A 26,413-nucleotide genomic window follows, 5' to 3' on the forward strand; every position below is an offset into this window, starting at 1 on the left:
TGCACTCCGCCCGCGCGCGCGCATATGTGCACTTCCGGTCCCGCCCACGCCCGCAATGAGCTTTCAAAATTTGTCCCGTGCCGCACTGCTTTGCGGCGGGTCCCACGGGACTCCCGCGGGAGTGCAGGGCTCTAGCGTCTAATTCTGAATAGGTTATCATATGTGAGCAGAATCGAGAAATCGTCTTTTCTAGCGGTGTGCACATGTTCAAATACCCCAATTCCAGGTGCCAAACGTATTCAAATACTAAAATCATAGCGACGACGGTTATTTGTTATGCCTTACATCGACACGAATGCAATAAGAAATTATACAGCGCTGTTCCTGAGCACTGTGACAAACAAAAGGGAGGATGCCATCCATCCCACTGAGAGAACATGGTCAGTTTTGCTTCACGGATGGCAGCAGCGTCCTCAGGATTCAAACTCGCCATCTCTTGGCCATAAGCTGAAGACTGCAGTTGGGCTGCAAGCTGATATTCAGTGAAGCTTTTTCCCATGTGTTTAATATTTCTGTTCACCGTTTCTAAATATCTGTCGCTCATTACCATATGTTCTGCCACAGACAGGAGTGTGTTTTAATTGCAGTGGGAAAACGATCCCTGACTGTACCATATTAGAGTTTTTCCCTCCACAGCTGTTAACCAACTAGCTGTTCATTAACTCAGACGGATATTTCCGTATTGAAATAAATAAGAGGCATTCCTAGTTTATACCAAGAGAGCAGTTTCTTCTTGAAATGTGTGTGTGTGTGTGGGGGAATGGACATTTTAGAAGACGCCTTACAAATGGGATGAGTTTATTAAAATTTTGGTCAAAAGTGTGACAGATTTTGTATCGCCTCTGCCTCCATTGAATACAGAGTTATTGGTATTTTAAAGATCCACAATTATTCTGTCTACATTCACTGGATATGAGCAATCGCTTGCTCCGATTGGCTGCTACTAGGATATTGGCTCATACCGTGAGTAGAGAAAAACAAAATGGCGGAGCGTGTTGCTGAACCACCCGAGGATGAAATAAAAACTCTGCTCGAAAACAAAACCCCCAAAAATACACAAAATAAGGCAACAAAATATGGAATAAAAGTATTTGATGGTAAGAATGTCCCCCCCCCCCTTATTATATCATTTTTCACAAATTGCTCCTGTCATTTCGCTGGTTTGTTTACATTCCAAGCGGAAATGATTTGGTCGGACGTTTTGCATGAAGTCTTTATTTATCGAATTTGCACAAAATAAAAATGCTCCGTTTCTCAAAATCCAGTGAATGTGGATAGACTAAAAGTTATTCCACTCAGTCTCGTCGCACACGGCTTATAACCAACTCGCTCCGTGTCTCATCAGCTGTCCGCTCATGTGCGACTCGATTTCGTAGCGTAACTGTTAGGGCTGTAACAATATGCGTATCGATATCGCGATACGCAGAGCCACGATCCGTGTCGCGATACAAGAAGGCAGAATCGCGGTACACCCTTTCAAACTTCTCCTCAGCCCAAAAACAGAGGCGCTTCCAAACTTCAATTTATGAATACTTTACTTTTTATTTAAATTACATTTTAAACTTACTTAAATTACTTTTATTTTTTATATCTATTAGTAAGTCGTTTTTTCGCCGACCTGCAACAGTCTTCTGCGAGTCACGCAACGTCCACACTCGCCACTGGCAGAGCATTCATTTCTTTTAAGCGGTCGCCATTCTGGTTGCGACGCGGGGAGCGAATCTGTAAACAAGCAGCTCATTGGCTGGCTAGGTGTGCCACAAGCCAATCACAATCACTTGACCGGAAAGGCATGCAGTGTTGCCAGACTGGGCGGGTTTAGGTGCTTTTTGGCTGGTTTTGAACATATTTTGGGGTGGAAAACGTTAGCAATATCTGGCAACACTGAAGGCATGTCTGCTTGGGCGGAAACCTTCTGCGGCAGTTACATTTTGACACGCGAGCAATGTTTCACCATAAAAATTCCGTAATTTCCATCTGTTTTCCGCGATCACAGAAAATCATTGGCCCTATGAGAGTGAGACAGTGAGAGAGCCACCCCCCAAAAAAAAATCTTAACGGATTTACACGATTTGGAAAAATGACTTTTTCAGAACCGAAAAAAACAGAGCTTCCGGCTCAACAGTATTATTTTGAGAAATAAAACAGTCTTTGGATATACATTTGTTCATTTTTGCATACATATTACTCATTCTCTGCAGTGGTCTGAATTATTTGTTATTAAATAGTTAATGTGAGTAAGTAAATGTTAATAAGTCAAATTTACTACTTTAAAAATACATTTAAAAAAAATCGTGGGTGTATCGAATCGTGGGTCAAAAATCGCGATACGAATCGAATCGTGAGTTGGGTGTATCGTTACAGCCCTAGTAACTGTTAATTGTAGGTGTTTGAATATTGCGACTATCAGCACACAGCTTTGTTCCATCAAAACGTAATATATTTTTATTGACTATTCTTGGAGAAATTGAGCCTGTGTGCCAGAGTTCCCAGTGCTGGCAGCTGTCCAGGTGGAACTGGAAGGATCCCTGCGTCACTGTGAGCTCGAAAGCGGCTAACCGTAAAGCGAAGACGACCTCGCCGATGAACGAGCACGTAGTTATGACACAGCACAGCAAAGCACTTATTTTAGCAGGATTACGCAACAAATTTGGATTCCACCACGTTTCATTCACAATCTGCTCGGCTTTCCTGCTCGTGTTTGGCTGAAGGCCTGGACAGAGAGAGAACGTTTCTAACAGGAAAGGAATTTTTCACACTCTGCCAGGAATGTGAGGATGAAGTGAAGATGGAAAACACCCTGAAGCTAAAGTAATGCTTGAAAACTGTGCTGTGGACTGGCCCGGGGTTTTTTTGTTTGTTTTTTTTAAACACAATACTGTCCGGTATTTTTTATTTTTTTTTCGCCCCAAATGCACTTTTGCTACAAATACATTGTGTGAAACCTTGTCGTTAGCACTGCCATTTTGTCAGGCATTTGCAACCCCCCCTTCCAAAGCCCTTATTAGGGAAATGGTTTAATTGGATTAAATAATTAGTGTTAGAAGCACATGATGTGTGAGGCTGCTGTCGTCTGGCTTTGCAGGCAATACAGCTGGCATGGTGCTTTATTAACTCCCCCACACACTCGCACAATTTACATTCTGCTTCTTTGACTGCAGCTCTTTGAATAAATTGCAATTTTTTTTTTTTTTTTTTCCAGCTGCAGTCAAACTCATTACCGGGAACCTTTAACCTGGCGCCGTCCCATATGTTCGGCAACCGGCTAAATCCCAACTCCGCTATGGCCGCCCTCATCGCCCAGTCGGAGAATTCTCCAGCAGGTGAGAAGACGCACGCACGCACGCACACACACCATCCAGCTTCAGCTTCTGTTAAACTCCCGCTATCACAAAGGTCGTGTCTCGGATCTCTGGTCTGCGATCTTCTTGCTCCTCTGTTCCTGTGGAATGTGTGCGAAAGAGAACGAGAGAATGAAACTCCCCAGGACAAGAAAGAGCATAGTAGGAGTGAGATGAGTCGAGAGTGCACATACCTGTTAAATGAAGCATGCTAGCGCTCAGACATTTCATTAATCTGGCCAGTGACTGTGGAAATGACACAGTGGGGATATCCCTCACCTCACCAATCCCACAATCCACAGGCCATGCTGAAAATGGGGACCAGCTGAGGGGGGAGAAGGTGGGGACGTGGCCTTTGAGAAATAATGGATCAGTCATGGCCTCGTTCTTAAGTGGGGGTGGGGTAGGGTAGGGTAGGGGGGTCAGGAGGTCGTTTAGCTAAGAATAGGAGGGGGGGGGTTAAAGAAAAGCACCACTCAGGTTCAGAAAGCCTGATCTGCTCGACTATAGAAATCAGTCACTGTGTTTCCACGTAGATAGATTTCCCGATCAGACTGATGTGTTTCCAAAAGCAGCATTGATTTTTTTTTTTTTTAAGAAGCTAAATGAAGCACATGACAATGAATAAAGAGTAGTCAGGTACGAACAAACAGAAAACAGTAAAAAACCAATAAGTCTAGTCAGATGAAAAATGTCTTTCTTTTACCATCACTACACAGTTATGCAGTTCTTTTCATCTCGATGTAAAGAATATGGAAGTGAAAAGAGCCCAGAAAGCTGTTTCCATGCCTCAGGGATCGTCCTGGTTCAGATTCACAAGCACCAGTCTTCTTAAAATAATCATAATCATCATTTTTCTTATTTATTCAACCAATTTCTTGGACATTTAACGCCTTCAATGCCCTGGGACGAGTCATGTACGTCATGAGATCTTGTACCGCTGTGCCTTATGACGGAAGAACGTTTTAGGCATTGACTGTAATTCGTATGTGCCACTGTGAAGTAAAAGTAATGTGCCACGTAAGGTACATAAAAGGAAGTGTTTAGCGTACGTCATAAGGCACAGCGGTAAAAGATTTCATGACGTACGTGACTCTTCCAAGAGCATTGAAGGGGTTAACTGCAGTATAAATTCAACGGATCCTCCCCAGTACAGGTTTCCAGAACATTATTTAAATACGTGCAAAAAAAAAAAAAAGGTTATTAATGGTTATTAGCATAAATACGCAGGTGGTTATAGAAAATTGTGCGCACGGGTTGGTTGAGAATTCCGGACTATTTCTCGATAATCAGCTCAAGCGACTCGGCAGAATGGTGTCCAGTCACTTCGTCACTGTAAGTGAGGAAGAATTACAAATTATGAAAGAAAATCCTGTTCCTAAAAGTACTAAAGATGGTACGAAGTTTGGTCTAAAACTATTCAAAGGTAAGGTGGGATCGTGATTTATTTTATCGATTTCAAAGCAAAGTATTTTATGTGACGCGGCGTGGATAAGTGACACGAGTCTGCGTGCATTACATTTGCATGCTGTTTTTGAAGATTGGAATAAGTGATCTCATCTCATTATCTGTAGCCGCTTTATCCTGTTCTACAGGGTCGCAGGCGAGCTGGAGCCTATCCCAGCTGACTACGGGCGAAAGGCGGGGTACACCCTGGACAAGTCGCCAGGTCATCACAGGGCTGACACATAGACACAGACAACCATTCACACTCACATTCACACCTACGCTCAATTTAGAGTCACCAGTTAACCTAACCTGCATGTCTTTGGACTGTGGGGGAAACCGGAGCACCCGGAGGAAACACACGGGGAGAACATGCAAACTCCGCACAGAAAGGCCCTCGCTGGCCACGGGGCTCGAACCCGGACCTTCTTGCTGTGAGGCGACAGCGCTAACCACTACACCACCGTGCCGCCCCGGAATAAGTGATATTTTTTTTTCTCTCTTCAGTAATCACCTGTGTATTTTTACTAAAATAATTACACACCTCAGGCTCAGTGAATATCGTGACTATTCGGTCGACTTCTTCGTCTCGGTTGTTATTCATGGATAATAACTGAGTGGCACTGCTTCATGGATGCCACTTTGAGAACCAATGCATTAGAGAGACGAGCAGATGAATTGAAAGTTAGTTAAATATTTAATTTAAAAACTAATATTTTTAGAAAAATGTTCCTTGCTGAATGATAAATTGCTTGGCATGGTGTTTCCACAAAAATTCACTAAAATAAATAAATTAAAATCTCAAGGCATCCGAATTCTATTTATATGCAAATGTAAAATGCCCCTGACGCTCTGCACCCTGTTCTCTGCTGGTAAACAGTGTTGCATTGAAATTGTTTGCATATTGGGACCTTATTAGCTCCGATATTAACTGTTGATAACACTCGCCTGTTGCATGTTCAAGGCTAATTCCCAGTTCGATGTTTGGCTCCCTAACATCCAGCAATCCCCTGGCCTGGAGGTGCAAAACACACTGACGTCCCACAAAAGCTATAAACGCAGCAGCAGCAAATATCTACATACCAGTATGACTATCACAAGGGAAAAGAATGGCACTTTGAGTCTTAAGTTACTCTTGAGGAAAGTTTTAATGCCAGTATACAGCATAATGAAAATATCGTCATACAAAGGCCCTTTATTTGGGGGGAAAAAAAGCATGAATAAAAGCGTCATCCGATACATTTATGCTTTTCTGTGGTTCTTCAAACTGACGCCAATGAGCAGCGAGCCACAGTGACGGTTTTTATACTCCGTCCACCTGTTTATAACGCTTCCAGAGACATCATTTAAAATGAGTCATTTTAACCTGAACAGAACAACAGGGTTAATGCTAGTCGTGGCCTGACCCTGGCTTTCTGTCAGCACAGACTGGTCAAGGGCTCTTTTCTAATTGTGTTGAAAGGCTCTGACACGCAGCAGTGAGTAACGCGTTCCGTTATGCAGCGCAGCACTGTTCCTGAAAAGAGGAAAGCGAACTCGTCCCGATTCACGAAGAGGCGGCTCGGCTTCGGCGCTGGAGGTGATGCTGGCCTGGAAAGTGTTAAAATTGAAAAAGGAAGACGAGAACAGGGGAGGGGGTTGGGGCTGTGATTGGCTGGCGTCGACTGGAGGGGGATGGGGAGATGCACGAGAGAACTGGGGGGAGGGGTCGTGTCTGACTTCGGCACATGTGTGATTCATTACTTTCACTGGTGAAAATGAAAAGCAGGGTCTGGCATGGGGCCTGCAGGGCAGCGGGGGAAAAAAGAGAGAGAGAGAGAGAGAGAGCGCACAGGGGCGCGACGAAGAGGGGGAGAGTTGGGGAGAGAGAGAGAGAGAGAGAGAGAGAAAATGGGGGAGGGAGTAATGTAGGCGTCTTGGTGACACTCAGTGCACAGCCTGAACTGCCAGAGTCAACACTCGAGCTGAAGATGGATTTGCGCGAGGGAGTTGCGATGGCCGCCGGGATAGCAAAGGACCTTCTTCTTTTCCTCCTTCCGTTCCCTCCTTACCCAGGCTCCATCTTCTTATCGACTGCACTCTGTTTATCTTTCAGATCAGGAGCTGGGGGATGGGGCGCTCGGCTTCTCCAGGCGAGGAACCCCACCGAAGGCGAACCTTTCCCCACGGTAAGCCCTATTTACATTCCAAAGCTGGAGGGGGACTGCAAGCTCTCTCTCTCTCTCTCTCTCTCTCTCTCTCTCTCTCTCTCACGCACTCCTTCACTGCTCAGCTGTTTCCTCTATCAGCATCATGCTGCAGACTGCAGTAGATGACACAGGAGCATCTCTTCGTGCAGCAAAATATTTTGAAATGTTTTACGAACCACCGCCTTGGCAGTGAAGATTTATTCAGATGGATTTATACAGAAGGAAATAATTTAAGCAAGACGTTTTGACGTAAATGCAATCGAATAACACCCTCTCAGGTAGGTGAACTACATTAGTGGTTTCGTTTTAGTTGGTTCCAGGTTTGACAGCTTAATGTGGGTTCATTTGAGTGATGTAATTAGGTGTGCACGTTATCTGGTTCACGTTATCGTATACCTGTGTTCGTTATATTAATATCGGCCTTGTCACAGACTCGGCACTTTGCAAATGCTCAGTGACACATGCTGTATTTTTTTAAATCTTAATGCTTCCACGTATGATTCCATAAAAAAAAAAAAAAATTGGAAAATGGCATGAGGATCATTTTAACTGCGTTCATGGCTTCACATGATGATCTCCACATACATACTGCAGGGAATGTTGTTATAAAGCAATATCGTTGTAATATGCAGGTTCTCCCCCATGTTGCAATGTGAATATATATATATATATATTTTTTTTATCAGGAAAAAAAAAAGTCCATTAGGGTTCGAACAATATGACCGTGTAATGTTAATATCGCAGTAAATCACAACCGCGTACACTTGCCTAAGCGTCGTCGGTACTTTTAGAACTGCGATGAAGTCCAAGTTTATTCACGCTAGCAAGTAGTTGATTGCATGCTCTAACACGAGTCTGTTTCAGCACGTTAACTTTTACCTTGTAAGTACAGTATTCTTGTGCCTGCTCAATAAAAGTGATTATTCCGTCGTGTATTTTAACCGGCGCGTGCAAAAGTCTGCACCGATTCACGTTTCCTTACGAAACATGTGTAAAACCCATCGCATTTGTAAACTAGTCCAGTTTAAATGGCAGGAATACATTGGTAGCCGGTCAGGACCAGCGCTTGAACTGTGAATATATCACCATGTTGTTTCCGTGATCCGTGCCTTAGCAGGCTATTACGGCTCGTTGGCACTGCGCCAGCCCTTAGTGGAGATTTATGAGCATGCGGCGTCCGTCTGTTTTTTCTAATTACCCCAGAGATGCATTCACGTGCTCGGGGAAGCCCCTGATGGAGCGGCGCATTCATAACAACAGAGACGGCTGTCTGTCCAAACAAGAGTGCGCTGAGATTTACGGCATCAGAGATGCAGCCAAAACCTCGCTCTCGTGCACGCGCTCCCCCTCTCTCTCTCTCTCTCTTTCTGTCTCGCTCATGTTTTCATTAGAGCTGTGTGTTTTGGTTTGTCTCTTAAGGACTGGTGCTAGACCTGCAGAGCAGTCCCTATCCTTGTTGATCAGTAGTCAGTCTGATCAAATCGGGCTCTTTGGAGTGATATTTTATTATCTAAATAAACCCCTGTCCAAAATTCGCATGCATCCTGGAGCCCCTTTGATGGAAACCTAACTCTCTGTACGTTATTGTTGACATGATTTGCGTATTCAAGAGTACTAGTCTTCTGAGAGGTGTCTTCCCATGCTTTCAGCTCTCCGTTAAGCGGACTGCACATACGGTATGACCCGTCAGTGCCTGTGGTGCCAGGATTGGGCACCGACACGCTTCCACCGGCGGCCACCAGCATCGAACAGCTGCTGGAGAGACAGTGGAACGAAGGCCAGCAGTTTCTACTGCAGCAGGGATCACAGGCAGATGGTGAGTGCGCACACACACACACACACACACACACACACACACACACACACACACACACACACACAGCATAATACCATCATAAGAATGAATATACTGTAAGATTATGTCATACTAACATACATATAATTCAAGAGAAAATATTTTATGCTGTAATTTCTTTTCCCAAAAAAGATTTGTAAATGAGTATATCGGAATAATATAGAAATAATAGTCTAAGATTTGAAACTCTAGTGTCGCTCATAGTTTCTGCTCACTAAATAGTCTTAACTCTTGCACGTAACATTGTAAGCAGATTACATGTGTTCTCAACTCCAAACCGCAGTGATTATGAAACATTCATGGCATCATATGATTACACGCCCCAACGCTTTTTTTTTCCTTTTTTTTTCTATGTCGGAGAAATTAAAAGGAGATCTAAACCGAAAACATCCCTGAGCTTCTGATTACAGTGCAAAATTTAATTTATTATTATGAGAACAAAATGAATACATTAAACTTGTGCGTCTATTTTTTAATTAACTTAAGAAATAAAACGATGACATAATTATGAGTGCATACATGGCAGATTCTACCATAACAGAGGCCAGTTAAGTCCCATCTCCTTAAATTGCTGAATTGATTGTTTTGATCATTCTATTAAGTTTTTCTAGTAGCATTTGGGGTCTTGGACATTGACAGTAAATTTTAGGACAGTAGTCCTGGTAACTAATTAATAAAAGCCTGACATGACAGACATGCTAAATGACAATAGAAACACATCGGTTTCTATCATCAAAATCTGACGGACAAACTAACGTCTACCATCATATTCTGACAGACACTCTAGATGACAATCAGGGCTTTGAACCGGTTCAAGGAACGAAAACGAAAACCGGGAACTTTTTCTATTTCACATGGAACAGAAACGAAACCAGAAACTTTATTATTTTTTATGTTCCGGAACAGAAACGCTTATTAAAAATAATGGTAACCGGTTAGTACCGGTTTTTATTTCGTTCCTCAAAGTTTCCGTAGCCTACAAATAAAAAAGTCATTCTTCTCCTGCGCAAGTTTCTATGACCCGCTGGGGTTCACTTCCTGTGTGACGTTCGCTGACTGAATGGAGAGAGCGGGAGGGTGGACTACTATCACGTCTCCACATCTTAAATAAGAGGTAAATATTGCAGTCTATCGTTATTCAAAAACGTCAATTTCAAACACGATATCAATATATTTGTCCACGTTAATGAGAGGCTCGTGAACATTAAATGACGTTAACCTCTGTTAGCCTATCAATGCATAGGGCCTGACTAGCCTTTGGTAACACACTAAACGAATTATCTTTCATTTTTGGCACTTTTTCTGTTTGTGTAGATGGGAAGACATACTGAGAATCCAAATCGCCAACATTTGAAATAATTGTTTTGAATTATTTCTTGTCTTATTTAATGAAGGTTGTAATAGAATTAGCCTACATTTGGCTTAAGCTGGATGAGACAGAGACATAATTTTATAGCCATTTGTTAAACAGCTGACAGGGAACGTAATTAACCGTTCCGGGAATGAAATTTTTTTTGTTCTAACCGGTTCGGGAACGTCTATTTAATGGTGGAACCCAAAACCGGAAACGTTAAAATTCCGTTTTTGTTCGGAACGAACCAATAGGAAAAAAATTCTGGTTCAAAGCCCTGATGACAATAGCAACAAAACTGTTTCTTACATTATTAATCTGACAAATTTAGTAATATTAAATACCTCATCACTAGAACCAAATAAAATAAAATATTGAAATAAAAAAGAGAATTTATTTTCAAAATTGAAATATCAACAATAATTGTCAGAACAGTGACGATAGACACGACTGTGTCACTTTCGTGGGGAAATAACACATTGAAACGGCCTGTCGGCTGAAAGGGTTGCAAGTGGCTCTGATTTCTCTCAACTTACGATAGTTTTCCTCCAGAAAAATTTAAATATGAATGCACAAATATATTCTCAATGTTTCTATCGTCAAAAATTTCTATCGTCAGGATAGCTGACTGAAAATCTTACCTTGATTTATTTGATGAACTCTAGCCGTCAGAACTCCAAGTCTTGCCCGGAAGTAAATGTCTGCTGTCTCAAAAATCATGCGCAGTAGAATTTCCTCTTTGCGTCAGTCAACATGTGCATGGTGAGGGCTTGAATTTTGCTATCGTCAGGTGCATTTGACTGACAGACTGATGATAGCATTTTTTAAAAATAACTGTGGGCTTCTCTCGTGAACGAAATAGTTTTTTCGCTGTTAATCTATTTCAACTCTATCTGTTGACACCCAAAAATGATAAAGCCTGCTTCCACACGATAACTACCAAAGATCCATAATGGCCGAGTCTATCGTCAGGTCATCTGACAGAAATTCACTGACTACAGCAACAGGGAGAATGAAAGGGATTTTTAAAATGGGAGTTATGTCTGTCAGATATGTCAAAGAAATAGAATTTTATTCTTTAAAAATCTTTTATTGATATACTCGGTGTATTTTTAAATGACGTGCTGTTTTAGAAGACCAAATACCATATTTTCAATCTTGAAAATATTACCTCACTGAAAAAAGGACAAGAAAAATTTCTTATTTTGTGGGCAAGTGGTTAATGGATCCAGTTACGGTAGAATCTGCCACATACACCATGCGACATGTTTAACGCACAAGACTGCTTTCCTGCAACCGTCTTTATTCATACACTGTAGAGCGAACCCAAGAATATAACTCCTCACATTCACATCAGCACAATAACTTACCGTTCGTAAGCATTGTTAAGAGTTAAACGCCTTAAAGTTGCATTTGAATTGTTAATCACTATTCAGAAACCGGTTATAGTGCAGTATAATACGGGAAGTAGAGCGTTGTTTGAAATTCAGCCGTGCAAAACGAGCGACTCCGTTAAGTTCTGTTGGAAATAAATAACAAGTAATGCGACCCTTAGGATCAGTAATTAATTTTGGGATTTTATGTTTAATCAGGAACGTTAAACTTGTGAAAACGTGTGATTTTGCGTTTATTCGGCGTCGCCTTTTCTATAGGATATGACACAAGGGTTCTTTGGACACGTTTAAGAAACGTTTCTTTCGCTAGAATTGGAATGTGTGCCGACAATATTGCAAGTTATTCCACGAAATCGAGTCGCACGCGAGCTGATAGCCGACGAGGCTCGTAGCGCCGAGTCGGCTATAAGCGACGTACAACGAGATTGAGTGGAATAACTGTTTCATTCTCCCCATATTCACTGGCTTTTGAGAAACGGAGCATTTTTATTTTTTGCAAATTCGATAAATAAAAAGTCTTCATGGTACATTCTTACCATGAAATACTTTTCTATATTTTGTTGCCTTTGTATTTTTTTTGGGGGGGGGTTTGCTTTCGAGTAGTTTTTATTTCATCCTCGGTTGGTTCTGCATCACGCTCCGCCATTTTTGTTTTTCTCTACTCACAGTATATGAGCTGATATCTTGGTAGTAAAGTAGCCAATCAGAGCGTGCGATTGCTCATATCCAGTGAATGTGGATGGAATAAGAGATGAGATATCGGGGCTCGTCGACACGCATAGGAATTTGACCCGTGTCTTTTTCCTGTCCACATGAACAGCATTTTCCGGAATATATTCATCCATGCAAAAACGAGCCCTCATGTGAGCACAAACGCCGAGAATAACGGAGAAAAGGAATCATTCTCCAAACCGAGGCACTGCTTTGGTTAAAATGTCTCTATTATATTGATATGTACTAGCTGGATTGTTAAACTGCCCACGTGTAGCCACTCGTGCCTTCTTTAGGGCATAGTGCAAATGAGCTGAGAAAGGGTTTGCGTGTGTGTGTGTGTGTATATATAGCACATGTTCAATTAATTAACCAGACAAGAGCACTAGTGCTTATAATAAGTCAGATAGGAACGGCATGAGCCAGACTAAACCCCACCTCCATAAACCGTTCCATTGGCTAGACATTCAAACCGATTGATTGATTGTGTATAAAGAGATCCAGAAGTACATCCTCGCGTCCAAAACATAAACCCGGAGAATATCGAACCTTTTTGCTGTACATGTTTATATACCTTTCTCAGTTCGGTTGCACTATGCCCTGAAGAAGGCACGAGCTGCTCTGCATGGGCAGGTTTTTTAACAGTCCAACAGGCACACGTCGATATAATAAATACATTTTAACCAAAGGAGTGCCTTGGTTTCGAGAGGGTGTCTCCTCGCCCCGCGCTCATTTTTCCGTTAAATTTTTCCCTTGACGCCAAAGAGTAACCCGACTCAAATGTTTGGAATAAAGATTTTTTTTAAATAGAGCGCACGCCTACAAATATCTTTATACCTCAAGAATAACGTTGAGAGCTCCTGAGTGGCCCAACAGAAACGTGCTCTTTCATGGGGCGGCGGTTCAGATCCTAATAATACCACAGCTATCCGTGACCGGGAGCCAAGGGAGCAAAGGTGCCCATGCTGTCAGGTTGAGTGGGATAGTATTACTCTGCCTCCCCTGTCAATCAGGACAACAGTCAAGCCAATCACGGGCGTCTGTGAGCTCATGTATGCAGAAGAGGGCAAATGGCGCTTTTCTCCTCGTGTGTTTTACACCGCAGTTCTTTGAAAAGACGCTTTTGGCTGGCTTCGCATGTCTCCGAGGAAGCATGTGTTCGCGTTCACCCTCTCTGCTTGGTAGCTGCCCGATAATAGGAGAGAGCTAGGCGGGAAATAGCAGGTGAGCACAAATTGGGGGGGGGGGGGGGGGGGGGGAGTATTAAGAGCTGTAGAAGGTGAAATGCAGAAAAAAATGAGGTGTATACGTATGGACTGCCGGAGGATGGATTCAGGAACAGTGTAGAGCAGCGTTTCTCAATCCACCACACACACACACCTCCCGTCCTGCGTATCTTCTGTGTATGCTTGCTCCAAACCAAACACACGTGATTTGAAGTTAGTATGATTTAATATGCTCTTGATTTTAAATTAGGTGTTCTCAGCTAATCAAAAGTGCCACTGATGAGTTCAGGGAGAGATGGAGCACATCATGTTCTGGCATCTGGGTGCAATATCGTAACCGAAAGTGACGTTTCGAAGGTTGTATGCTCAGGTTGGCATCCTTGTTTTCAAAAGCATCCAAACAAGTAGTGAAAAGGGAGGCTTAAGCTTGATCACGCCATCGCTGAGGGCTTTTTCAATAAGTCGTACGTTCGTGTGGACAGGAGAGCGAAACGCAGACCTGAAAATACACTTGGTGAAATATGCATATACATGGCTTAAAGGAGTACACCACCCCCAGGTGAAATTGAGTCAGTCCCTGCAGTCCCTAGAGTTGGATGAGTGAGCCAAAGTGTTTTGTAGCCGACCCAGCCATCGTCCTGATCTGGAAACGCCCTGGTTAGCTTTAGCTTAGCGTAGTTGCTGTAATCCGGCGTGTCCAGCTAGCATTGTCGTTGCAAAAGTGAATCAAGTAACTCAAGATTTTTTATAATTATTTCTCATAACCTGTACATTCACATCGAGTACACATATCAATGCAAATTAACACGAAGGGATTTACTAGACCAATTTATATCTGGAACTATTTTCAGCCACAGCACAGGCAAAGCACCGCTGCAGGCGCAAAGACACCACGCAGCACCACAACTTCCGTCAATACACCACTCACTACGTTTACATGCACATAGAGAGAATCGAATTTCTGCCGTTGCTCGACTGAAATCGAAGTTCAAAATGCCATGTATACACCTTAATTCGGCTGAAATTGAACCAAACTTGATTTCTCGGAATCGAGCTACACGACCTAGTTTATGCGATTTCTGCCGAGCTACTTTGTGCATGTATACCCTATCGAGCTAGTTGTCGAGCTACTTCCGGAAGTGACGAGTGACGAGACCACAAGCGGGAAACACAACAGCCTCGGTCGGCATGACAACGAATCATGACAACGGCATGAATCTTTTCTTTTTGTGGCATTGTTTGCACTGTTAAAATTTAGCTCACTTACTTTATCACCAAATACATCTGTACAGCTGTTGCATTGCTGTGAATTGTGTACATAAACAAGTCACTGTGTGTGTGTGTGTGTGTGTGTATGTATGTGTATATATACATACATTATATATAATGTGTGTGTGTGTGTGTGTGTGTGTGTGTGTGTGTGTGTGTGTGTATATATATATATATATATATATATATATATATATATATATATAATGTCCAACATCTGAAGAATGTCAATAAAAACAAAACAATTGAACTTTTTGTGTGTTTATTAAGACATAAGTTAAATTGTAAGCAAAAAATATATATATATTTTTTGTAAGCAAAAATGGACTTTAGAAAAATATTATTGTGCAAAATAAGTTGTCTTACAAAACAGTGGTCTGCGCCGGACAGTTTGTAGCCATAGTCTGTTAGAGCAAGCCTAACAGCTTGAACACAGAACTGCTAGTGTTGCCAGATTGGGGGTTTTAAGTGCATTTTAGCGGATTTGAACATGTTTTGGGCTGGAAAACGTCAGCAGTATCTGGCAACACTTTAGCTCTTCTTCATGACGACAACCGGAAGTGTACCAACACGATGGGGCGTGTAGCGCCACGTGTGGCTCGGGTGCACAATGCACCTTGCACAATAGCCTGATTTCACTTGTGCATGTAGGATTGGATTCCTCTGGCACCCCTGCTGGGACCCTTTGCTCGATTACCAACAGCAGCTCGATTTGGACGTGCATGTAAACGTAGTCAGTGTTACCAGGGAAACCAGGGTTTTCAGGTGCTTCGTGGTGTCTTTGCGCCTGCAGCGGTGCTTTGCCTGCGCTGTGGCCGAAAATAGTTCCAGATATAAATTGGTCTAGTAAATCCCTTCGTGTTAATTTGCATTGATACGTGTACTCGATGTGAATGTACAGGTCATGAGAAATAATTATAAAAAATCTTGAGTTATTTGATTCACTTTTGCAACGACAATGCTATCTGGACACGCCGGATTACAGCGACTACGCTAAGCTAAAGCTAACCGGGGCATTTCTAGATCAGGACGATGGCTGGATCGGCTACAAAATGCTTTGGCTCACTCATCCAACTCTCGGGACTGACTCAATTTCACCTGGGGGTGGCGTACTCCTTTAAACATCCCAGTGTGTATTTCCACACCAAACACCCTTCCTCCTCTTTCTTCAGATACCTAAAAATGATGATAATTCAAGTTGTATTTAAACAGCGAAATACATTCTGACAGCTTTGATACACACGCACCTAACTAATGACTTAAAAAGCTAAACTGTCCTAGTGCGACTGGATGAATGATCTCGTGTTTAATACGTAGCTAAACTGTGGAAAGTGTTCAGCTGAGATGTTTTGATGTGAACGCTGCTCATTGAGTAGACGTTTTCAGTGTTGGAGCTTGGTTCATTTTGACACTTTTTAATAAAGCTTGATTAAAGCACGGAGAAATAATCGGCCGTGGGTTTTTCAGCGCGCGCTACGGAGTCAGGAAGAAGGAGAATGGCTGTTTCCTCTTTCCAAACGCAGAACAAAAAAAAACCCCAAAGCATCATTAATTTGATTACTGATTTCAGGACTCGTCGCAATTTTTATCTTTTCAGTGCTTTACAGTTCATTTCCTTCACTTAGGAGATGAATTATGTGCTACGCCTCAGTCTTTATTTCTTCTCTCTCGCCTCTTGAGCTTTTGTTTTTGATCACGTTTTGTGCGTTTCAGACAGCATGATTGACTGCGTACATCTGTGTTGGATAAAATATGTGTATTTACACTTTAGCAGCATTGAACTGCTTGTCAATCAAACGATCTGCACGCCCATTAAAAGTCTGTAATTACATCCATCACAGGACTTTATTGTTATGCAAGTTAGCGTTCGCCAACAGATTAATGAATTAATTACGTTTGCTACGGTAATTATAAGCTCTGTTCCTTTTTGGGTTTTCTTGCTTAGTTAATTTCTCTGATTAACAAATCCATGAAATGTTTTTTTTTTTTTTCCCCCCCAATGGCAGAGGCGTTTAGCTTGGTTGTTTTAATAATAGTAACCGGACTGATTGATTAAACGGAATGTGTAGAATTTGTTCGAGTTAAACACGTGGTATACTGTGATATCCAGCGTGACTGCGATTGAAGGCCGCTCGCTTTGATATAAGAGACTTCCATTTAAAATGCTAATCAAAAAAGAAAAGTAGTCATTTTTCATAAAATGATCAAATAGTAAAAATGTGAAGAAGGGGGCGGGAACAAAAAAACGTTTAATGGCTTTGACCGCAGTGGTGATGAGCTCAGTCGCATCCCTCACCTAAAGTTCTTTGATATTGCGCAGGAGCTTCAGGAAGCTTTAAGCGAGCAAACCCGAGTTGCAGTACATCATGCCTTGACTGTTTTTGCTTTATGAGGAGCAGCTGTTGGTTATGTATGAGAGGAAACGCTCAACAGGGCCTCAACAGGAAGTGCCAGCATGTGTAGAAGGCACCCTGTGCTGCTGATCTAAAACCAGTTTTGTGGTTCCGGTAATGCGGGTTAACGTTCGGATATAACTGCTCCTAAATCAGAGGAGAGTTTGGTTTCATGCTGCTCTGGGGTTCAGCTGTGGCTCTGAAAGGTCCAGTTATTTCTCGAGTTAATTACAAACTGCACATGTTGACCCCAGTGCTCTACCCTGTGTATGAATTACTAAAGGTAAATACAAGAAGTGTGATAAGTAAGTAAATAAGTCCTAAAACGCAGTAGGATATGCAGTTCTAGGAAACTAATCAACGCAGGCGTTACCACCCAGAACTTGGTTCTTGTATTGTTTTATACTTCAGCAATTTACCAGCAGTTATTATTATTATTTTTTTTTTAAGGAGTCACATGTTATCGTTTTTATCAATTTCTAGTTATATTTAATGATTTGGAAAGTCTGTATGATAAGTTCTTATTAGTTATGTTTATTGCAGCAGCTGTAAACAGTTGGTCTCTCACCAGCCTCTCTCTCTCTCTCTCTCAAATTATTAAGAAAAAATGAAAACGTTTAACAGGAAAACCTGAATTCTGACGAATTAGATTCAGCAGCTCTGTGGCATACAAGTGCATAAATTACATAACAAAAAAATTCACATAAAATGTATACATTTGTTTCAGTGCTGCTGCCGCGCAAAAATGATCTTGCTTTAGGTTTTTGTCAGGCTTTTTTCCCTTTAATTCATAAAACCTAACAAAGTGTATCCTCTAACTCTTAATGTGTCGCCATAAAATGAGTCGAGTGTGGCAAGAGTTCATTCTGAGATCCAGTGATTTGAAACAAGACTGCATTTTTAAAAAATGCCCCACGTATCGTTTTTGTAGTTATGCTATAAAAACATTCCTTAATCTATAATGTGTCATCGCCAAAATATTACACTGTAAAACAACCTGTAAATCTGAGTGTGTAGGCTGAATAAATGTGTTTCGCATTAAGTAGTTTACACTTCACAAAGTTTACAGCTGATTTTCTCCAAACTTGATTTTCTTTCAAGATGATGCTTTAAAAGTTTTTGATAGCTTCTCAGAATTGGCTGCACCATATTTAACACACGACCTCTTGTTTCAGAATATCCAGTAAAACAACTTTTCATTATATATATAATATTTTTAAGTTATTCCACAAAATTGAGTCGTACATGAGCTGATGGCCAACGAGGAGCGTAGCACCGAGTTGGCTATAAACTATGTATGACGAGATTGAGTGGAATAACTGTTTTATTCTGTCCACATTCACTGGATTTTGAGAAACAGAGCATTTTTTTTTTTTTGCAAATTTGATAAATAAAACCTTTTATATAAAATGTCCAACAGAGTAATTTCTGCTTAGATTGTAAACAAACTGGCGAAATGACGGGAGCAATTTGTGAAAAATGCTATAATAATTCTTGAAAAAAAAAAAGTTCTTACCGGGGCGGCACGGTGGTGTAGTGGTTAGCGCTGTCGCCTCACAGCAAGAAGGTCCGGGTTCGAGCCCCGGGGCTGGCGAGGGCCTTTCTGTGCGGAGTTTGCATGTTCTCCCCGTGTCCGCGTGGGTTTCCTCCGGGTGCTCCGGTTTCCTCCACAGTCCAAAGACATGCAGGTTAGGTTAACTGGTGACTCTAAATTGAGCGTAGGTGTGAATGTGAGTGTGAATGGTTGTCTGTGTCTATGTGTCAGCCCTGTGATGACCTGGCGACTTGTCCAGGGTGTACCCCGCCTTTCTCCCGTAGTCAGCTGGGATAGGCTCCAGCTTGCCTGCGACCCTGTAGAACAGGATAAAGCGGCTACAGATAATGAGATGAGATGTTCTTACCGTCAAATACTTTCTTTCCACGTTTTTTTGCTTTATTTATTTTTTAAAAATTTTTTGGGGGTTTTGTTTTCAGGTAGAGTTTTTATTTCGTCCTCGGTTGGTTCAGCAACACGCTCCACCATTTTGTTTTTCTCTACTCATGGTATATGAGCTGATAGCCTAGTAGTAGAGTAGCCAATCAGAGCATGCAACTGCTCATATCCAGTGAATGTGGATAGGGAAAATATATAATATGAATGAGGGGTAGAGGGATATTACACGGTTGCATGAAGATATGATGTTTATCTTCAAGTGGTGAATATATTCATGAGTGAAAATATTTTTCAACACAAGAAGATAAACTTCATATCTTTGTGCCGCCCACCGTGTAATGTTTTTTATATTTTATATATATATATATATATATATATATATATATATATATATATATATATATATATCTCCACACAAAAAAAAGCAAGTTAATCAACAGAATTTTAATTTTGAACCGGTTTGCCATTTTGACAACGCGTATCCAGTCACCAGAAAAACCCTGGGAGTGACATCATCGGAGTGAAATATAAGTAATTATTTTTTTCGCGGTGCGGGTTCCATCAAATCCTGCGCTCTGATTGGCTGGCGAGCGGGTCCATATCCTACGGTACGGACCCCGGTTACGGACCTCTGGCGACTCGTTTGTTCACAACAACAACAAACATAGTAGAATTTTTGTCAACATTTATCTTTATTTTTTTTTAAATAAGATTTATTTATAAGATTATCAAAAATCTTATAAATTTTTGCCAGCATTTCTCAGGAGAATAGCATGAATTTTACATCATGGATAGCGATAACGACAGTGTTCACAGCGAAAGCGAGTTTTACTACCCTGAGGAAGAAGAAATAAAAGAAAACATTTCAGGAGAAAGCTAAAACCTGTAACTGTTGCTAACGTCGAGCAAAAACATGGCTGAATCCTGAATGACTCCTATTTGTATAAATAAGGGACTACATAGGCGGCAAAATGTAGGGGGTTTTTTTTCCTGCCATGGAAGTGCACTTGTATACCGAGGAGGAAGCCATTTGCATTACAGCCGTGAATGATGATTCAAAATGGCGGCTCGGCTCGGTTTTCCCTTTCGGGCGCTCTCGTTTTGTGTTAGAATTTGGTAAAGAAAAAAATATATTATTTACCAGCTTAAGGTCGGCCCGTATGGTGAAATACTGTGACCTCGGCCCAGAGGGCCTCGCTCAGTACTTTCAAGACCTCGGTCACGGTATTTCACGATACGGACCTCCCAGCTGGTAAATAACATGTATGTATATTTGTGTGTGTGTGTATATATATATATATATATATATATATATATATATATATATATATATATATTTAGGGCCAATGATTTTCCGCGATTGCGGAAAACAGACGGAAATTACGGAATTTTTATAGTGAAACGGATTTTTGACTGCCAAACGGAATTTTTTGAAATCATGGTTTTTTTTAGTATATTGGCGCTTGTATTCATTTTTTTTTTAACATTGCTCGCGTGTCAAAGTGTAACTGCCGCAGAAGGCGTCTGCGTAACTGCCACTAACACCCAAGCAGACATGCCTTTCTGGTCAAGGCAGCTTTGTCGGTGATTGTGATTGGCTTGTGGCACACTTAGCCAGCCAATGAGCTGCTTGTTTACAGATTCGCTCCCCGTGTCGCAACCAGAATGGCGACCGCAAAAAAGAAACGAATGCTCTGGTGGCCAAGGACGCCATATGGTTCCCAGTGGCGAGTGTGGACATTGAGCGCTCCTTTTCCATGTATAAACATCTTCTAAATGACAGAAGATTCAGTCTGACGGAGACCAACACTAAACAACTTATGATGCTCTATCATAACGGCGATATCGAGCAGCGTTTCGAGGTGCTCTGAGAGCGCGCAATGAGTGATTGATCTGCAAGGAATATTCAGGACTGTCATTACAATCAAAGTTAAACTATTCTAGTCTGTTTGAGAGTGTGTTCTGTGTTTTGTTAGGAAACATTGTTTCATGAGTTTGTGGTGTACTAAAAAAGATGGATATAGAGTAATATTTTTAAACAGTCAGTTATGAGTGTTGTCATTACAGGCTCAGTAAGTATTACTGAATATTAATCCCTATTAATTTATCAGTACTCTCAATATTATTTTGAGATTTATATATGCTATTATATTGCATATATTATATATGAGATGGGTTTTTAGTTAACGGTGATCCTAGTTTCTTGATTTATCTGTTATCAGTATGTCAAGTAAAGTATTTTGAGTTGTCTCAATCTGTGATCCAACTTTAATTTTTTTTATTAATGCAGTTTATCAGCTTCCTGTCAGTGTAATTGTTTTATTATATATATTTTTTTCATGAATGACTTCTTCATGTAAAGGACCATTTGTGTCTAGAGATGCAATACTTTGAAACCCAAGTAAAATTATGCCAGCCAGAATTACTAAATTGGAGCCAAACAGAACAATTTTGAACTGAAATTGTGAAACGGAATTGAAACAGAATTTTTCATTGTCCGAAACAGAAAAAGCCAGATTTTGAAACGGAAAATCATTGGCTCTATATATGTATGTCACTCAGATCCGCGATGTATTTTGTCTGAAAAATGTGAGGTTTTCAGCACGAGAAGATAAACTTCATATCTTCAAGCCAACATGTGATTTTTTTTTCTTTTTATTGTAAAGACACACTCTCAAGCAAACAAGTACCCAAATTTATCAAAACAATTCATCGATTGATGTATAGAGTGACGTATAGAGATTTATGTCACGGTTTTGGTTCTCCATGTCCTGGATGTAGGTCGTATGAAAAATACAAGTGGCGTGTTTCCCAGTAAAACACTTGTGTCGTCGTATGAAAAGTGTGTGTATATATAATAGCATTGAAGTGTGTATAAAGTACTTCAAAACCTGTAACGAGAGCAGTATTTTTAGTAAATTTAATATAAAATTGCAAGTCCTTTAAATACCTAATTAAGAATTTTCATCTCTGTAATTCTGCATGTTTTCCTTCTGACAGATGGACAGTTAATCATGTTAAGTGCGATGGGTCTCAGTTTCGTTCTTTCTGCATGTGTGAGACAGGTAGCCTTGCTGGAGGAAAAATGTTTTGTTTAGCCAGATACAGCTGTTGCTGTCCTTGCTTTCTTTCCTCACACAAACCCATGTGTTCAGTGTGTACAGCATGTGGTTCATAATTGCGTTGTGTGTTTATCAGAAAATTGTCACCATTGCTGTGTGATCATTGCTTGGTTCATTTGTGCACTGAAGGTACCGTGTGTGTGTGTGTTCGTTCACAGTGCTGGCCATGCTGAAATCTCTGCACCAGCTGCAGATGGAGAATCGGCGTCTGGAGGAGCAGATCAGAACCCTGACCATGAAGAAGGAGCGACTGCAGCTGCTGAGCGCGCAGCTCTCCGTGCCATTCACACACACTAACAACACAACAAGCTCCGCCTCCTCTCCACTCTACCACAGCAACACACACACAGGTTAGACACACTTCCAGCTCTTTATTCCACTTACACACTAAGGACCCAGCAAACTCCATTTCCTCTCTACTGTACTACAGCAACACACACACACACACACCCCTCTGTGGCATTTAAGCCTTTTTTTTTTTTTCGCTGCACATTCAAAAGCTTGAACCAGTGCAAAGAGAAAGCAGTGGTATGCAGGGTTCTAGTGCTTTGTCTACCTACTTGAGAAACAATGGAAACGGTCACCATGACAACAGCAAAAGCAGCTGCACGGAGTTTCATGAACGTTAACAAGATTAATAATTGGTGTCGTGATGAAATGAAAATGAGTTTAATTTCAAATGACTGGTGGAAATATGACCAGATTAAAGTAAAATTGCAAGAACGGCTGAAGACCTGCCCTACATACTCAGAAATCTGAGGTGTTTGTCGGTTTTGCTGTAAAAAAAAAAAAAATTGCATAGGTTGAGAAATAAAAACCAATTAGTAAAAAAGAGAACTGCTAGCTTCACCGCAATACTATTAGTTCTTGTTAACGCCAAGAACAAAAAACATACCTGGACCGGTGACCGACTGGGAAAGCATAGCTTTCGTTTGTATGGTGTCAAAAATCCTGGTATTTTGTGCAGCGGGGGGAAAAAAAAAAAAAAGTCTTTATGCACTAGCAGCACGAGAAGCTCCTCCTCCTTGCTACATCACACCAGCTTAGTAATTTCATCCAGTGCACATTGGAAATTGCTGTACCATATATATACACACACACACACACACACCCTGTCTGACTTGCACACACAGTAAGCAGTCCCTCTGTCTGTGTCCCCTCGTTCTCTGCACTCCTGCTGCAGCCTCACTCCCTCCTGCAGCTCCATTAATCTGGTCATCACTCATGTGAAGTTGCCCAATCTTTCTCTCCCCCAGACATGCTGAACAGCAAGAGCATTCAGCTAGGCAGCAGTGTTTTAACAGACTCCTCTCAACATTTGCCCACTCAGGTAACTCGCTCTACTCCTGCTCTGCACATCAGATCTGCTGGGACTGAGCACCTGTTTAGTTGAGTCAAGTGTTATTACGTATAACCTTCTAGCCTATGAAATAGAATACCGATGCAATCGCTTTTTTATGGCAGGCAGTGATGTAACGATAAATGCTAACTGGTACAAATCTCTAGTTTAATCTGCTGCCTGTGTCGTTGTATGATCTCTTGCTTTCCAGTATTTTTTAAAATCTGTATTGGACAGTGACCTGTAATGATGTCTCTCCCTCTCTGTAACAAGTAGTGTAACGTATTTTCTGGACTATAAGTAGCCTCAGGAGTGTGTCCATGTGTTACGGCTAGCAAGCAACTTGCAACTGTTAGCCTACATTTCCAAATTTGATCCAATGATCGACGACATTTTGACTTGAGATTCATTTCATGGTATGCAAATTAGTCGCAGTGCAGCAAACTCTCAAAATCATTTCATGGACCCGTCATACATGTATAGCGTCATTTTCCATGGTTTTATTACACTGTGAAGCCTCCTTGCACAAGATGGTAAAATAACACACGGTTTGCTCCAAAAACTGAATCTGTGCCCTAAAAAATAACCATCTGTCACTTTAAAAAAAAAAAAATTGTTCCTTTTGATGATTTTAAATTTTTTGCCTGTTTATTCAGAACAGTGTATAAGCCTAGAAATGAATGCAGCAGATTTTACGGTGTTTAACCCTTTCACTAATGCGTAACTTCATATACAGACTGCTGTATAACTAGATAGAAGAAATATCATTAACACTAAGTAACTTTGTAATAAATTCAGTATAAAACGGTACACTCTTGTAAAAAGAAAATACGAGGGGAAGTCAAAAAGTTCTAAGACCAATTGACAAAAATCTTTATTTATGAAAATAACAAAGCTATTTCTGTACATATCCTCCATTGAAGTCTAAACGCTTCTGCAAGCAGTGTTTCCATCGGAGAATTCCTTCTTCGTAGAATTCTCGGGCATGTCTTTCACACCTTTTGAAATTATAACCTCCGTCTTAGAACTTTTTGACTTACCCTCGTATAGTGAACTAGTGTGTGTGCTGTAGTGACACATTTGGTACTGTTGGAAAATGTAGGAATAGAGGCTTCTACCGTCACGTGATCCCCGTAGCAACAGTAACTACGCCACCATAACGGGGCACGCTTACAGCGATTCATTCAGACGAGTTAGTTGTTATTGATCAGTATGGGAAGGTGTTGCTGCGTTTTTAGATGTGCATATCATTCTGAACAGAACAAAAAGACATCAGATTTTTTTAAAGGACCCATGGCATGGTGGTTTGTTGATGCTTTGAACGGGCTCGTGGAGGCTTCCGGATGTTATATCCGCAGCCTTTCTCGAAATGAACCCTCGGCACGTAGATATAGCCTCCTGGGAGAAAGCCCCATTTCAGCGCTTTTCCCAGTGCGTCGTTTTGCTAATGAGAAGCAGGAGGCGGGGAAGGGTAGAGGGTGGGGGCGGGTCTTATCATTAATATTCATGACATGTAAACGTGTTACCTCTGATTGGCTAACAGCACTGTGACGCTACCTCCAGTGGGTCAGAACAAGCGGATGTGGGTGTCTTACTATGGCGAGAGAGAAGGAACAAACCGCGAAGGGAAAAATACCGCGCGCTGACGTCATTAAGGTGCGACGCGAGAAAATAAAATAAATTCAACAAATGTTTGGGTTTTTACTGAACAAACAAACAAATAAAATGAATGAGTGACTTAAAAAAAGAATGTGGGTGTCTTTGTAAAAACTGTTTTGATTGGCTATTATAACAGAGCATGCTGCATGCTTTTTGGTTTTGTAGCGCAGAGTACCTGGCTAACTGCAGGAAGCGGTTAGCTGCACAGCTAATGTAGCCATTGCAAGGCTAACGCATCGATTTTAAAACACGGCAAAACGACTTAACAGTTATACACTTACTTGTTCGGTGTTTGTGGCTGATGCGGCAGGGATGCTTGGTACGGTCCCAGGCTTCAGTGACAGTTGATGTGCAAAACCTGCCCTGTACTGTCCCAAGTTGTGGAAACATTCCTCAGGAAAATGCTTCCGACAAACATACACCGTCTTAGGTAGACTCGACGGCGTATTATTGAAGTAAATAAAATTAAGCCACTGCGTCTTCAGGGGCTCTCCCGTCGGCAGTAAAAACAGACTCCTTTCTGTGTTGTCACATCCATGTACAGCGCAATTTCCATGTTTCGCTCGCTTAGGTGATGCCATGTTGTGTCCTCTATGGTCTCCTCACTACAGCTGGGCGGGCAATCCATACAGTGGGTGGGAATCCAGAGGGGGGGCGTGGGGATCATCTCCCTTGCTGACGTAGTAAAGGGAAGAGCTTATCAATGCGCCGTTTTGATGCGCCATTCTCAAATGTTGGGCATAGTTTGGTTTACACATTATGAAATTTCTAGCCACTGGGGTGACTTAAGAAGGTCAGAGGAACTCATTTTAACGTTAAAAAACCTCAGAAAGTGAAAATTTCATGCCATGGGACCTTTAATTTACCAAAAGTAAGTCATCATCTGGGGGGGGGAACGGCTTGCAAACATTCGGCAGGACTCTGTCAAACGGAGAGGTCAAGAACCCTATGGTATGCTCACTTCATTTCCACAAAGGTAAGAATTCCAAAATAATGTTTAATTTCAGAACTGCAGTGAGGTGCTCATTCTTGTATAGAGAAGTGAACATGAGCTTGAGAGACAAAGTGCAGCAAGATGCTCATGTTCACTTCACTGTATAAGAATAAGCAGCTCGCTGCATTTCTGAAATTAATATATGTATTTTTTTAAATGAAGAGCATACCATAGGGTTCTTGACCTCTCTG

General features: G+C 41.4%; 1 protein-coding gene across 7 annotated transcripts in view; it reads left to right on the forward strand.

The window, feature by feature from the left end:
• The window catches only part of mllt10 (MLLT10 histone lysine methyltransferase DOT1L cofactor), a 172,497-nt gene that overhangs the window by 131,577 nt on the left and 14,507 nt on the right, over positions 1-26,413 (forward strand). For 4 of the 7 annotated variants that reach the window (XM_060900009.1, XM_060900010.1, XM_060900011.1 and 1 more), the window contains 5 exons: positions 3,203-3,323; positions 6,883-6,955; positions 8,626-8,792; positions 22,389-22,580; positions 23,487-23,560. In XM_060900009.1, the coding sequence (XP_060755992.1) occupies positions 3,203-3,323; positions 6,883-6,955; positions 8,626-8,792; positions 22,389-22,580; positions 23,487-23,560 (627 nt within the window). The other 3 variants (XM_060900013.1, XM_060900014.1, XM_060900015.1) reach the window with 3 other exon arrangements.

The sequence above is a fragment of the Neoarius graeffei genome, chromosome 19, assembly GCF_027579695.1.
Source record: "Neoarius graeffei isolate fNeoGra1 chromosome 19, fNeoGra1.pri, whole genome shotgun sequence".
In the NCBI taxonomy this organism is placed as follows: Eukaryota; Metazoa; Chordata; class Actinopteri; order Siluriformes; family Ariidae; genus Neoarius; species Neoarius graeffei.